Source organism: Dermochelys coriacea, chromosome 4, assembly GCF_009764565.3.
Source record: "Dermochelys coriacea isolate rDerCor1 chromosome 4, rDerCor1.pri.v4, whole genome shotgun sequence".
Taxonomy (NCBI): domain Eukaryota; kingdom Metazoa; phylum Chordata; order Testudines; family Dermochelyidae; genus Dermochelys; species Dermochelys coriacea.
In genome coordinates this window covers 41,279,494-41,295,151 of record NC_050071.1, presented here as the reverse complement: position 1 = coordinate 41,295,151, position 15,658 = coordinate 41,279,494, and the positions used below count along the sequence as shown (strand labels likewise).

The 15,658-nt window shown below is 41.7% G+C and overlaps 1 protein-coding gene across 6 annotated transcripts in view; it reads left to right on the top strand.

The window, feature by feature from the left end:
* Positions 1-1,086: 1,086 nt before the first annotated feature.
* Positions 1,087-15,658, top strand: part of PRDM5 (PR/SET domain 5) — a 148,760-nt gene continuing 134,188 nt past the window's right edge. For 4 of the 6 annotated variants that reach the window (XM_043513338.1, XM_043513336.1, XM_038401067.2 and 1 more), the window contains exons 1-2: positions 1,206-1,391; positions 12,485-12,568. In XM_043513338.1, the coding sequence (XP_043369273.1) occupies positions 1,299-1,391; positions 12,485-12,568 (177 nt within the window). In that variant the 5' untranslated portion in view covers positions 1,206-1,298. The other 2 variants (XM_043513335.1, XM_043513337.1) reach the window with 2 other exon arrangements.

The window sequence follows — 15,658 nt, the reverse complement described above, 5'->3', positions numbered from 1 at the left end:
AAGATCTGCTTGGATGGATTCTTTCACCTGTGCAGAGCCCCAGGGAAGTCAGCTGTCTCTCATTACTTGAAGAGTATGTCTCCACTTTTTGAGTATGTCTCCACTGCAGCTGGGAAAGGTGTTTGAGTATTATGCAGCACAAATTAAAGAGAAATAAACATAGATTCAATAAAGAGTGAACAGAGGTTTTAGCCATGGCCTTGATAAAGAGCAGGATGCTTCCTGTGTGGAAATGAGATGGCATACAGGAGGGTAGCAGGTAAATGGTGTATTCCCCATGTTCTCCGCCCTAAGTGACTAATTGTTGGTTAGCTTTCACTGGGATTACAAAGGGAGAATCAAAGCTGGAAACTGGGGTCATTTTTTGTCCTGAGTGCTGGATTTTCCACACATCTATATTTAAAATCGAAATGCTGCCTCAGGATAACAATAACTTGCATAATCAAGTGCCCTGAATTCTAGTGGCAGCGTGCTCATGGTTACAGGGCTTCAGTCACCTCCATGCATGACCTTTGACAAAGGACTGTCCAATATGATGCAGAATCTCAAAGTTATAGATTACTTGTGGTACCTTAGAGACTAACAAATTTCTTTGAGCCTAAGCTTTCCTGAGCTACAGCTCACTTCAGCGGATGCATTTCCTCTGAATGCATCCCATGAAGTGAGCTGTAGCTCACGAAAGCTTAGGCTCAAATAAATTTAAGTCTCTAAGGTGCCACAAGTCCTCCTTTCCTTTCTGCAAATACAGACTAACACGGCTGCTACTCTGAAAGTTATGGCTCTTACTTATTGTGCTAAACTGGGTCAGGAGCAGCCTAAGTTCCCTCTCCCGGTTCTTTGAGGACCGCCCGAGGTCCGGGTCCCAAAGCGTTGGCCGGCCTGCCTCTAGCGAGCTGAAACAAGCGGCGCTGGATCAGAACATCACTGAAGATCCGGAGCCCGATCTCGTGGCTTCGGCCACTCTGGGACTGAGCCCCGGCGCGTGCAATTTGGGGGTGGCTAAAAAAAAAAAAAAAAAAAGGCTGGCGCCGCGCTGCCCCGCCCTGCCCTAAGGAGCGGCCCCTTCTCTCCGCCGCGCGCTCCCCCGACCAACTTTCAGCCAATTGGAGCCCGGGCTCTCCCATCCAGCTGCTGAAGCCGCCGCTGACTCCGCCCCACCCCTCCCTTCTCCTCTTCTTGAGGAGCTAGCCGGGGTAATCCTGCTACCGGCCCCTCCGTCCCTGCCCCCTCTCCCAGCTCCTGCCTTTTGCAATGAAAGTCCCTTCTCCCCGTTAGCAGGCGGCCCGAGTCAGTGCAAAATGCTGGGCATGTACGTGCCGGACAGGTTTGCCCTGAAGTCGTCTAAAGTTCAGGACGGGATGGGGCTCTATACGGCCCGGAGAGTGAAAAAGGTGGGTGATCTCGCTGCTGCTCCTCGGCACCCATGGGGTCGGCATGACGGGGAGACGAGGGGGCTGTGCGCTGCCTGGTGGGTGTATTGCAGAAGCAGCTAGGGCAGCTGTGTAGCTTGCAAGCTACTCCGCCCCCCGCTTAGTTTCCAAAATGAAGAGAGAGCCTGCCACGTAGTACAGGAGTTCACTGCAGCGCCTTCTCCTCTCGCTGCCTGCAGGGATTTCGAGTTCCAACTTAATTCCTGACTCCCCCTTTGCCAGAGCTCACTCCCCCTCGTCTGCTTTGCAGCGGGCAGCGTCTTGCTGAGATGGAAAAAAACCCAGCGTTAAACTGAAGCATGTTCTGGGGCGTTTCACAGAATCCGTTGTTGGCACGCAAGGACTGAAACCGTGATCAAAAACAACAACGAAAAGACGCCGTCCCCTAGGGAGCTTTGTTTCTTTGGGGAGTAGCATAAAATGGTTAGCCCAGCTCCCCGCACCTGTACATGCACAAGCAAAGAGTGGGTTAATCGTGTGCATAGGAAGGGGTTAGTAAGAGGTTTTTATTTTGGTTTGGTGTTACGTTTTTGTTTTTTAAAACCCAGGCAAAAAAACCTGTCCTGACTTATTTCTCCATTCCCATCTCATTTTCAATCTAAATATACTTCCCTCCCCACCAAACTCCTTTAGTTCTCTTATTTTTAACAGAATAAATGATTTAATTTGCTTTGTAGAATAATGAAACTGTGGCTGTGAAAGATGTGATACAGCTGAAACCTCAATTAAGTACAAATCCTTCTTATTCAAAACAGGTCACATCCCCTGACATCTGTTAATTAAATTGAAAATTCTCTTGATTATCCACAATTTCAATTATCCAGAAATATTCAGTGTCCCCCATTATATTTACATAATTGAAATGGTACGGAACTAAAATGATCAATCCCACATCAATTTAAGCTTCTACCTTTTGTTTTTCTTGGATCTTTTGTTTTGTGTGTCTGTCCCATTTTTCAGAGTAGCAGCCGTGTTAGTCTGTATCCGCAAAAAGAAAAGGAGTACTTGTGGCACCTTAGAGACTAACAAATTTTTGGATCTTATTGGTTTGAGAGAGGTGCTGTTTGGGCTATCTTGTGGTGTGTGCAATTTACCTAACGCACCTAATACAGTGAAATTCATCAAAATTATTACCTATTTCAATAGTTATTACAATTTTGGGCCCGATTGCCCTCTTTCTTAAGTATAAATTTCATGGGTGTGAAACTGGTGAAAAAGGAAAGTAGAACTTGCCTACACTTAGTGCTAGAGCTCCTACATACTGTTTAGGCAGAAGTCATCAGGTGGTGATTTTACACGCAGTCTTCCAAGTACTTTTTCTTAGTTTGGTGGCAAGTGTTCAATGTTAGGAAGGCATGCTAAATATTACTGTTAGTTTTGTTATGCAATGCTCTGAGTAGAGGTATCTGTGTGAGCAGCAGGCCTTGCTCTCTTCCTTGGTGTATGGAGGCCAGTGTTACTTCCTGGGAACCAAGCATTGGGGTATGGCTGAGATTCCTGAAAGAAGGAATTTGCCTGCATGCTGTTTGTGACCACCTCTGTTCCAGGACTGGTGTACATGCATAAATAAAATAAATTGTAACCAGACTCCATGTCACTGGGAGGCCTACCTCAGCAGAGGGGGAACAATACTAACACTATATTATAGCCATGTATTGTAATGGCTACCAAAGTAATTCCATTAACAATTTTTGGGAGGAGGTGCTGAACGTGAAATTAGACATATATTTCTGAGTAGCAAATTCTGCAGTGTACTCTGTGTTGTCTGACAACTTAAATTCATCTTTCTTTCCTCTGGTTAAAGTGCTCCTTTCAGATGTCCTTATGTTATTATTATTGCTAACCCCAACTGCTCAAAAATAATGAGGCAGACCCCCTCAAAAATCGAGTGATTTTTAAAAAAAAATAATCCATTTTGCATCCTTTTTGATTTGCCTTTGGATGTGAGCCCTTAGGTTGCACTCAAGTCATGTTTTCAAGCTTTTCTTTGTTACCACAAGGGCTAGAAACTGTATTTTATTTTATTTTTTTTTAAATGAAAGTTGAGATTCTCATGTAATCTCTTCTCTCTATCATCTAGACTTTAACTCAAACACCCAAATCACAAAACTCTTGATACAGTCATGAGCATTGGCAACGTTGGTTTCTCAGTGCTTTGCTGGAAATGGAACAAGATCAATTGTTGCTGCCTGATTTTCTTTAAAGTTGATCCCTACTGTATTTTCTGCCATTTTAGTGATATGGCAGTTTGTCTCCTTTTAGTAACTGTTATGATAGATGTTAGTGTATAGTTTCATTCATTATTTTTTATTAACTTGAGAGGAAATGAAGTGTAAGAATCTGGTATTAGTTAATATATATTGGCATATAATGGAATATTTGTTTGCTAGAACTGGTAAATGTGTGTGTGTGTGTGTGTGTGTGTGTGTATATCTGAAGAAAAGATACTTATAGTCCTCAAAGGCTACTTACCTCTGGGACCTTTGTGTTGCAGAACATATTGGCTAGCTGCCTACAACTTCTGTTTCCTCTCCAAGTCTGACAAAATTATTTTTACGTTTAAAAATACCTGCAAGTTTTTTAAAAAATCACTTTAAAATTCAGGTCTCTGGGCAGGTCTTCACTTACAACGCTGCAGCTGCGCCAATGTAGTGTTTCAATAAAGGCCTTGTCTACACTGCCACTTTACAACACTGCAACTTTCTCGCTCAGGGGTGTGAAAAAACATCCCCATGAGCGCTGCAAGTTTCAGCGCTGTAAAGTGGCAGTGTAGACAGTGCACCAGTGCTGGGAGTGACTCCCCTTGTGGAGGTGGGTTTTTTTTATAGCGCTGGGAGAGCTCTATACTATTGCTGCATTCCACCCCAGCGATGTCTGCGTTTTGATGGTTGATTCCTGTAGTACTTTGTAAGGTGCCTGGGGATCCTTTGGGATGAAAGGATTTGTATAAATGTAAAATAGTGGAGCTAACTTGTCCCGGGTCAAGTCTATATTACATTAGTACAGCTGCGCTGCTGTAATGTGTGTGGTGAAGACGTGCTATGCCAATGGGAGAGCACTTTCCCGTCTGCATAATTACTCCACTTCAGGAAGAAGCAGAAGTTATGCTGGTGAGAGAGTATCTCCTGCTGACATAGTGCCAGTGGGGACAGCAAGGGAGGCGTGGGAGGGTTCCCTGAGCAATATAAGTTGTATTGATTTTTGGACTGTAGTGTAGACCTGTCCTTAGTCTGCACTACAAAGTTTTGTTCGCATATGTCAGCTGAGTTTAAAAAAAAAAACAAAAAACTTTACCCTGTAGCGCTGTCATAGCTCTTCTCTCCCTTGCATTAATCCCATCAAATCTACGAGTATTGCCCCCCTCATTCCCTGCACAAGTGCTCTGTTCAGTGCTGTATCCTCTATAACACCACATCCTCCTTTATGACATCCTACCACTTCTTCTTGGGTTGGCCTTTCTGATTGATTTTTTTTTTTTTTTTCCTTCAGTCTTGGTCTTTTGGACTCTTAACACATCGTTGTCAGGACTGTGCTTAAAACGACCAACTGAGCCTGCATTCTCTCATTTTTGCATTTATGGTATTAATTTGAGCATATCTCGCTCTACATACACTTCTTCACATAACCTTTCATTCATACACCATTCATCTATTTCAATATTTGCCTTTTTGTGGAACAGATCATTTGCTCATGTTTCTTCTTTGTTGCTCAACACTCAGGGCCATATATTAAAAGTGGACAGACCATTCTTTTGTAGATTTTACCTTTTTAATCTTGCTGGTATCTTACTATACCACATAGCTTTCTCCATTTGGGCAACACGTTTATTATCCTAGCTCTAATTTCATCTTCCACTTCCCCATTTTCTCTAAAACTCAGATACTTGAAGCTTTGCGTTTTCAGAATTGTCTGCCTGTCCAGTTTCAAAGATAATTCTTCAGTGTTCATATTGAAATTACATGCCATATATTATGTTTTTTTCCCTCTGCTTATTTGAGCCCATGTCTTTCCAACACATCTCTATTTTTCAAGAACCTATCTTTCTCCTCACTGCATAGAATATCATGTGCACCAAGATGCTGCCTTCTGTATGTTCCTTGTGAGGGTGTGTAAATTGAGGATAAACACAAAAAGGGCTTGTCAAGGTCCTTCCCCACTCTGAACTCTAGGGTACAGATGTGGGGACCTGCATGAAAACCCCCTAAGCTTATTTTTACCAGCTTAGGTTAAAACTTCCCCAAGGTACAAACTATTTTACCTTTTGTCCCTGGACTTTATTGCTGCCACCACCAAGCGTTTAACAAATATCACAGGGAAAGAGCCTGCTTAGAAATGTCTTTCCCCCCCAAAATCCTGCCAAGCCCTACACCCCCTTTCCTGGGAAAGGCTTGATAAAAATCCTCACCAAATTGCATAGGTGAACACAGACCCAAACCCTTGGATCTTAAGAACAATGAAAAGGCAATCAGGTTCTTAAAAGAAGAATTTTAATTGAAGAAAAAGTAAAAGAATCACCTCTGTAAAATCAGGATGGTAAATACCTTACGGGGTAATCGGATTCAAAACATAGAGAATCCTTCTAGGCAAAACCTTAAGTTACAAAAAGACACAAAACAGGAATATACATTCCGTTCAGCACAACTTATTTTATCAGCCATTTAAACAAAACAGAATCTAATGCATATCTAACTACATTGCTCACTGATTTTTTTTTTTTTTATAGGAGTTCTGACCTGCATTCCTGCTCTGGTCCCAGCAAAAGACATACACAGACAGAGAGAACCCTTTGGTCCCCCACCCAGCTTTGAAAGTATCTTGTCTCCTCATTGGCCATTTTGGTCAAGTGCCAGCAAGGTTATCTTTAGCTTCTTAACCCTTTACAGGTGAAAGGGTTTTTTCCTCTGGCCAGGAGGGATTCAAAGATGGTTAGCCTTCTCTTGATATTTATGACAGGGCTCAATGCTGACATAGCTGTGCTGCAAAATCCTCAGTGTGTACAACATTATGCCAACAGAATGAGTTCTTCTGTCAGTTTAGTTAATGTCATTCAGGGAGGTGGTTTAGCCATGTTGGCGGAATTCCTTCTGTGGCTAATGCCTCCACAAGGGGGTGTTGCTGGTATAGGTATTATGGCAAAACATTTGTAGCATGGGAAACTGAGGGTTTGTCTAATCTTACCTCCCACACACCCCTATGCGGATAATTATATTAAAGATTGTGAGGCGATCAGATACGGTGATAATGGGGGGCCACAGAAGTACCTGAGATAGGTACTTGCAAACTTTCAAAGGGAGGATGAGAAGCTGATTGTTTTCTCACTGTCATCCTCACAAAACAAACCCGGTCATGATAGTCAAACTTTCCTTATTGTCAATTGCCATCAATAATTAAGGTTCTGCAGATAAAATTATGTCCTCACCTTCAGCCATGCAGCCTCCTTGGGCTGGATTCTGGATGCTGCTAAGGCTATCTTGTGCTATGTAAGTGGCTGGAAAAGGCCCAGTGGAGAATTCTCCTACAAAAGGGAACTTCACTGGCATAAAGTTGCCTGAAGTATCTTTACTGCCTTTTGTGCCAGCCACTCCCCATAAGAGGAAAGATGAGCTCTGTTACACATGAGCCGCCACTGGCGTACAGTCCCTGCACTGAAGCTAACTTGCTATAAGAATGGGTTGCCCTACATCAGGAAACCCCAACTGACTCCCAGGCCTCCTCCCTCTGCTCCATCTAAGCACATGATGTGGCAAATTATGCCCATTGCCCTCAGATTATGCCCTGTGTAACACTGCACCCTTAGACTTATGTAGGTTTGCTAGGGTGTCATTGAGGGCATAATCTGAAAACAATGAAGTCTGCATGGGTGTAGCTGTACACCTAATTTGACCTGCAGAACTTCCCTGACTGGTGAGGTGCAAGAGGGAGAGAATCCAGTTTGAGTTTCAGAGCCAAGAATGGCATGCTGAGGACATTTGTTATGGAGATAAGTGAGGCACGGGGAATATGGAGCCTCAGAATGCCAGCATTTACACCAGGGGTCTCAAACTCCCAGCCCGCGGGCCATCTGCGGCCCGAAAACCTCCCCACTGCGGCCTGTGGAGGAGAGAAGCAGGCAGACACACTACCGGCAATGTCCGCTGTAGGCGCTGCCCCCTGTAATTCCCATTGGCTGGGGGAGAGGGATGGAGATATCATCATTAGTTGCTGGGCAGAGTCAGCCATGTAGGCAGCATCACTTTTTTTCCACAATAAATATAAACAAGTCCAAAAATACTGAACACAACTATCTGAGGCGCACCTTGCTGCAATCCTGAAGGTTTCAACTGCTCAATCAAGGAGGCCAAACATCAACAAACTGACAGAACTGAAGCATTGCCAGGTGTCTGGCAGGCGAAGAATTGTATAAAGTTGCATGACAGTTTTACTATTTCTAAGAAATTCAAAATAAAAAAAACAATATAAACGTTTTCTTTTCTGAACACCATCTTCAGTGACATTATTGGCCCGCTGGGAGGATTTGAGGACTGGCCCTGGCCCTTAGGCAAACTGAGTTTGAGACCCCTGATTTACACGGTTACTTTTAGGTTCTGCCTGTGTGTACATCTAATCTTCATCTCCATCATTCCCTTGGGCTCCAGGCTTCTTGTTTTGCTGCTCTGTCTCGTCCTGCTCTCATTGTGCTTTCTTTCCACACAGCTGTCTGCAATGACCTTCTCCTCCCTGTGCATCAAGTGTCCTCACTCTCCTCTCTGAAATCTCTTCTGCACTCCCATTTGCCTTACTTTCCACTGCTGATTTCTCTTCCACTGCTGTCCATTCCTCTTGCAGCTTTTATTTTAAAATATAAGAATTTACATTGCCTGCTGTGTAATCTCTTTCGTTCTCCCATATTCTTAACCCTCATCTGTCCTTTTCCAGGACCTTTCCTTTGTCTGTTATCTTAGTATTATGTGTTTTGTCTCTTGCCCTGCATGGGCTACCCTCATCCCCACTTACAGAGATGGGGAGGCTGGGGCAGCGGGATGTGATCCGGCACTGCAGGACTGGGTGGTGGATGGGGCCATGAGGGGTGGGGTGGAATTGGGGAGGTAGGCAGAACTGTGATTCTCCTTCCCTCACAATTCTCTGGCCAGTGGAAGTAAGCCAGCATAAAAGGAGAAATAATCTGCTGATGGAGAAGGGCAGTCACAGACTATTTTGCCTCTGGATGAAGAGTGAAACCAGGGAATTAATTGTGACAGTCACAGTTTACACCCTGGCCTGCTCCCAGGGCAGTGCAGCTATGCAATGTAAGAGGTAGGTGCTATTATTAAACACTTCCCTTTACTTGTGGGCTGATTGTAAAGTTACAATCCCATCCTTATGTTATAAATTCTTTTGATTAGTGACCGTTTAAAGATCTCTGTTCAGGACCCTCCAAAATTATGGAGCTATACAAGTGTTTATCAACAGTAACCAAAATAAGAACATAAGAACATAAAATAATCCATATGTCTACACCGGGGGGGGGAGTGTATTTTTAATGTGTGTTAGCAAACACATATGAACGAGTGTGAACAAAGCAGTTATAGTTTTAACATGATTTGATTTGTAAAGTAAACCCTTACCTCGTTCAAGAAACACATGTTAAAGCCACAGCTGCCTTGTCTACACTAGAATTTTAACATGTTTTCTAGCATGTGTTAAAAATACCACACTATTTTTCCGAGTGATGACAAGGCCTAAGTGTGTGTAGTAATGTGCTTGCTGATATTAAGGTTTAACAGTATGTTTTCTAGAACTGTAGTGCTATCTTGTGTGTAAAGGAGAATCTGGCATATGTTTTTTGCTTACAGGAACTAAATTATAAAAGTTACTTCTTAGCTGTTAAGGTTACCTTGACAGACAGGTCCCATTTAAAGTGCACTCATACATAGAATACTTAGATATTTAATTGGGTTGTGATATGTTTTTATCCCAGTTAGAACTGTGCCTTAGATTTCTACTGTGCCTTAGATTTCTGCAGTTGTTTTATCCAGTTCCAAGAGTAAACATTGTATTAGGGATGCAGCGATAGAGAGAGACAGTCTAGTATTTGTAATCCATTTCTATTTACTGACTGACTAATGGCCTCTAAGCATTGCTAACCTTACTGCTTTAGTATATGACTAATGTTAAAAGATGGTGGAATATTAAAACTCACATTGAGAAAGGAAATGAAAAATGAGAATTAAATACTAAAAATAAAATATAGTTTTCAGTCAAACCTTTAGAGAAGGACAATGCACAATATGATATAAGCTGGGGATTCAGTGCTGAAAAGTAAGGGACTGGATGATTCTGATTAAAAGCAGACGCCCTCATTCATTGTTTTAGGAGGATAAAGACAGCTAATTTATTATAATAATGATTTGGCTGAGAAGAGCAACACAGAGCCTTTTTCATGGAATCCGTTGCAGCTACTGGACTGCCGTAATCGCCCCATTTCTAGCTTCTGAATGTCCTTCCTCTCTCATTTTTATTTATGTGCACCTAACCTAGCCTCTAGACTCAGCCTGTGCTGCTGATTATGCTTCCCCAAAATTGCTGCCATAAATGCTCACTCTTCCCTCCTAGAGGTTTGATCTTTGTCCATTACTCTCCCTCTCCTAGCTCTGTGGGATGAAGTAATGAAGAGCCCCGTGGCATTATCTCTTATGTCTTGGTGGGAAGGAAGAGTTGATATCCTTTCCAACTTGGGTGGCACCTATCTACTCTCCCTTCTATGGCCGAGTGCAAAAAGGGACTGAAGATCTTGGTGTTGGGGAGGAGTATGTCCATCTTGCAGAGGAAGGAGACAAGGGGAATGCTCTGTGTCCCTAGCAGGAGCTCTTGAATGCTGAAGAGCAGGTTGGTGTTGTCTCTTGGAAAGATGGGGGAGAAGGAACCACAAACAGCCATTCCTTACAAACTTGGGCCTTGATCTTGTGGTTTTTTTTTTTTTTTTTAAAAAACAAAACAAAACAAAAATTCCCCGTAGAAGTTGCACTGGTTTAACAGCACACTTTTAGTTAGACCAGTGGAATTTTGTGTGTGGACGTTCCCATGTCTGTTTAAACCTATTTTATATCAGTTTAGCTAGAACTACTTGAGTAAAGTTAAGCAGCTGCATAAAACTTTGTAGGATTGGGGTCTTGATGCCTTCTGTTACAGCAGAATTTTTTGGTATATGTCAATTCACATGTGTATCTTTTTACACTTAAACTGTTCTCAATTTATAAATCCAGTCTTTGGACACAGTTAACTTGTATTACTTTATTATGCTTCAGCAGTGAATAGCTATTTCAGTTAGCCTGTACAAGACAGGAATACTATACTTTTTTTCTTAACCTCTGAGGACAGGACGGGAGCTGCAAAAGCGGTTTAGGCTGGACATTAGGAGAAAAACTTCCTAACTGTCAGAGTGGTTCAGCACTGGAATAAATTGCCTAGGGAGGTTGTGGAATCTCCCTCATTGGGGATTTTTAAGAGCAGGTTGGACAAACACCTGTCAGGGATGGTCTAGATAATACTTAGTCCTGCCTTGAGGGCAAGGGACTGGACTAGATGACCTCTTGAGGTCCCTTCCAGTTCCATGATTCTGTGACTACCTCAAAGAATTTTGAGGGACTGGGTATTATGCAATGTGGAAATGTGACCTGTATCAGATAAACTGAGGAGTTTCTACCATGAATTACAAATCTTAAGGACTTTTCATGATATCTTTTTAATCTCTCTCCTAGTGATCCTACCATTTTATACAGGTGACCGTATATCACCTGTATTTTTCTGCTGTTTCGAACAAACCTTGTTCCTGAAATTTCCTTGTTTTTCTCCCAGTTGGCCTTCTGTGAATTAGTCTGAGAAAGTTACAGAGCATGGATGCTGAAAAGCCACCAAATCTGCTTGAGTGTAGGGAGGCAGGAAAGGCACATGGTAGACAAGAACGTATATTTAAAAATGTGAACACGTAATACATAAAAACATTTTTTTTAATTGAACAACAGAAAACTATGCCACAGAACAAGGAACGTAAAGCATTTCGGTTAGGATAATGCCTACAACAAAAAAGTATTTTGGAGCTCAACAACATAAAAGTTCTGTTGCTGCAAACTGAAGACAACACTATTATGGGAATAAAGTCCTAGTTAAATGGTTGACCATGCTGCTAATGTGGTATGTTTGGGACAAAATTGTTGGGGGAACATATCAATTCAAACTTTCATGGTATGTGTTGTGAATAACAGATAATATTTTACATTTTTTATTTTGTTTACATAGGCTTGAATTAATTTATAGACATGTACATGCTCAGTGCTACTTAAACAGATTTTTCTGTATGTTCAAAAATATCAATTTTGAGCATTTTGATTTGATACGTCAAAAAGCAGTGCTGTAATCATGCAAATAAATCTAGTGTAAACTCTATAGCTGCCAAATGCTTTACCCTTTATAAGGATGCCTGTTGCAAAATACTTTCATATAACCATATGCAGAGATAATATTGGTGTAGACGTTTTGTAGTTCTTTATTAAACAAATGTGTCATGAATTTCGGCCTCTTTGCTGAATATTATTTGCCAAATGGAGGATATATGTGGTAGGGAAAATTGTTTTAAAATAAGTGTCACAAAATATGAAAAGAAGAAACCCAAACATATTGGCTCATTGTATAATAGTGCCTGTTCTACATGATAGACGCCTTCGAAAGTGGTGTATGAACTTAAGTTTTAGCCATCCAGTTCTCAGTTGGAACCCTGTTTAATGTGTGCTCCTTAGGAGGATGGAAAAAGAAAAGGAGTACTTGTGGCACCTTAGAGACTAACAAATTTATTAGAGCATAATAATAATAATGCTCTAATAAATTTGTTAGTCTCTAAGGTGCCACAAGTACTCCTTTTCTTTTTGCGAATACAGACTAACACGGTTGCTACTATGAAACCTGTCATTAGGAGGATGGGAGGCTGATAGAACAAAATTGTCTTTTTCTTCTGAAGCTAAAGGTCATACAAAAGATTGTAGTTTGATAACTCATGCATTCTTTGTGTAATCATCATTTAGGGTGAAAAATTTGGCCCATTTGCAGGAGAGAAGCGAGTGCCTCAAGAACTGGATGAAAACACAGACTGCAGACTGATGTGGGAGGTGAGGTCTATGGGGCCAATTCTGCAGACACTTACTATCACGTGTAGTGTTTGCTACCATGAGTAATCCCACAGTGGTATTACACCAAGTAGAAAACATTTGCAGAATTAGGCTCTTAATTACTATATTAAATAATTTGTTGTTAACTTCGAGGGATGATTTTGACCCCAAGTAGGAGTTTTTACAAAGCCTAACGTCAATATAAATGTTTCTGTGGCGTTTTTTTAAACGTATTTTAAGGGAAACCATTTCCTTTTAAGGGAATAAGGAATAACACTTAAATCCTGCTAATTTATGAGACCCTAAGAATGAAACTGATTGCCATCCGTGCTGAGGAATATGAAAAAAGTAAACAAAGGTGAAAACCTGATTATAAACACTGCAGCCTTTTTAAAAACAACAGCAACAACGTAAGTTAGTGATAGAGTTAAACTGTTTATTATGATTATGATTATTATTTTTATAAAATTTTAGCCTGACTTTGCCCCTTTAAAAGCTGAACATATTGCAATGGCAGAGATTAAAAAATTGTATTAAGGAGCAGCTTTGTGGCCTGATCATTGGGTTTGAGATACCTAGGCTTAGGTCCTGTATTTGCTAGTGTTTGAAAACTTTTTCAAACATTGTTAAAGTCTAACATGGTGGTAAGGCTTTTTTGGGCCCCAGCCTCATGCTGCTTTCGAACTGTTCCAGTTGTATTGTAGATCTGTGCTGTAGGTTAGTGGGTAATTAGCTTCTCTCTATTCTGCAAGTGTAGAAGAGGATAAGGAAAGGAACTCGTAAAAGGGCCTAAAAATTGCAGAAGGGAAGGAGCAGTGGCTGCATGGCACAATCTCCTCAAGCTTTGGAGAAGCTTAGCTGGATGGGTGAAGCTCTGTGGGACTGATGGTAAGAAAAAGCCATGGAGCAGCTACTCTGTGGCATGCTCCCCTCAAGATCCCACAGGTTGCTACAGAAAAACTGCATTACTTTTATATAGCACTTTCCATGTTCAGGGTGTTTTAAGTAAGGATATTTGAAAACAGTATTCAATAAATCTGGAAATGTTTTTAAATCTTCATTGATATGAATTGGGCACTGTTATACAGGTGGCTACCATTTTTTTTTAAAACGACAATTGCAGTACAATATATAGCTGTGCCAAGTTGGACTCCCCCTATCTGGGATGCCACCTGATGTACTGGGGTTTCACTGAGCCTCTCCTGCTCCATCAGCCTGGATTCCCTCTCCCTGTTTTACTGCATTAGGCTCTCTGGCTTCTTGCAGCAAACACACATAGGTAGAGTCACACCGAGATGCAGACACAGACTAAAGTCGGCTCTGTCTGAGAGGACTCACCCAGCACTATGTGCACACTCTTTTTGGGAGATAAACCCAAAATAATGCTGTCTTGCACTGTATAGAAAGATCTGCACAGCACAAGCTCATAAAATTTCATCCTCTCCCTCAGGAGAGAGATGTGCACAGCACAATTACCTTAGTAAATAAAAACCACAAACTGAGCTTAACACACTAGATAGGTAAGAGGTAAATTAGCAAATTCTCACCCTGAGTGATAAACAGGTTGGCAGATTCTTAAGGCACAAGTTTCCTTGGCTTTCCCAGGTTTTTATTCGCAGGCTAAAAATCTTTCAAGCCTGGGATCATCATTTTCCACAGTTCAGTCTTTGTTTCTCAGGTGTTCCCAGGTGTGGTGTTGTAGGAGGAGTGAGGACCCCCCATACTGTCATTTTCCTCCTCTTTATATCTTCTCCCCACTTGCTGGAAAGCTCTTTTGCTGTGACCTGGTCAAATAGTTCACATTATATAGTGCTACCTCTGAGAGGTTTCTAATGTATGCAGTTCCTGGGGTAAGCCTTGTGCTTGTGTGCATTTCCTCAATAAGCCATTAACATTATTTGGCCTTTTTACTGTCGTACCTGAAAGCTGCTTGTGGGTGTTTTCAACTTCAGGACATATTTCAGCAACACATAAATAGCCAAACTTCATACATGACGATAGCACATACAATCCAATTAGATATTACTGTCTAGCAGATCAACACTTTTAGAATGACAGCTCAAAAGGCATACTTTAAATAAGATGTATCCTAATTACATGACAGTGAATACTGGAGTATCAGGGTGTCGCAATAGCTTTGATAGTCCAGCAGGACAGAAAGCTCTGAGCTGCAGCCAGACACACACATGCAGCAGTTTTCAGATTCACTCTGTGCTCCCCTGATACTATTCCTCAAATGTAAGTTGTACACAGTTAGGCCCTGATCTTGTAATCGGATCCATGAAGGCAGAACCTTGTACCCATATGCAGCCTGTAGACCTGAATTTGATGGGGTGGTTTTTATGGCTTGCCACTGATCGCGTCTGACCAGATGATTTATAGGTTCTTATCCAATTCAGACTACAGAGTTCAAGAACTCAGAGTTCTATATCGGGAGAGGACTTTCAGGGTGCTTGGCAAGAACATGTACACTGAGGACAATACCAAATTGATAAAAACTTTATTGAAATTAACATAAGAATAATAAATGCTGTGAAACTTATAATGGCAAAACAGTAAAAGAATTCCAAAACTCCTAGTGGTAACATTTCTATTATAAGTACCTTAACCTAACATACTCACACCCTTCCTTGAGGACCCGGTAATAGGAGATGAAGGACCAGCCTCACTCCTGGCATGCCCGATTACGCAATGGTTCTGGCTTCTCCAAGGTTGGGAATGTTGATCAGTTATACTATACTGCACAAGCTGAGCAGATAGCATGATAGAAGATAGTCTATAGAATATAGGAAAACTGGAAAAAGCATTCCCAGAAACCAAAGCTTCAGGAGCTAGAAGAGCTCTCTTACTCACTCCCAAACTGCCAACCTAGGCTTTCTTGGTGACCTCTAAGTTGTGGTGTACTCTGCAGTTACCAACCGGTTGTAGGTGCAAGATAAACCTCTGATGAGGTGTGGATAGCTCCTCCCTTTAGTTCCCCTAAATTCAGGGACCATTCTTATCTGTGCCAAAGGTTGCCAGCTTTTATGCTGACACATTCATAACTGATTATATTTTTTGCTATATAGCAGATCTTACTGGATCCTACAG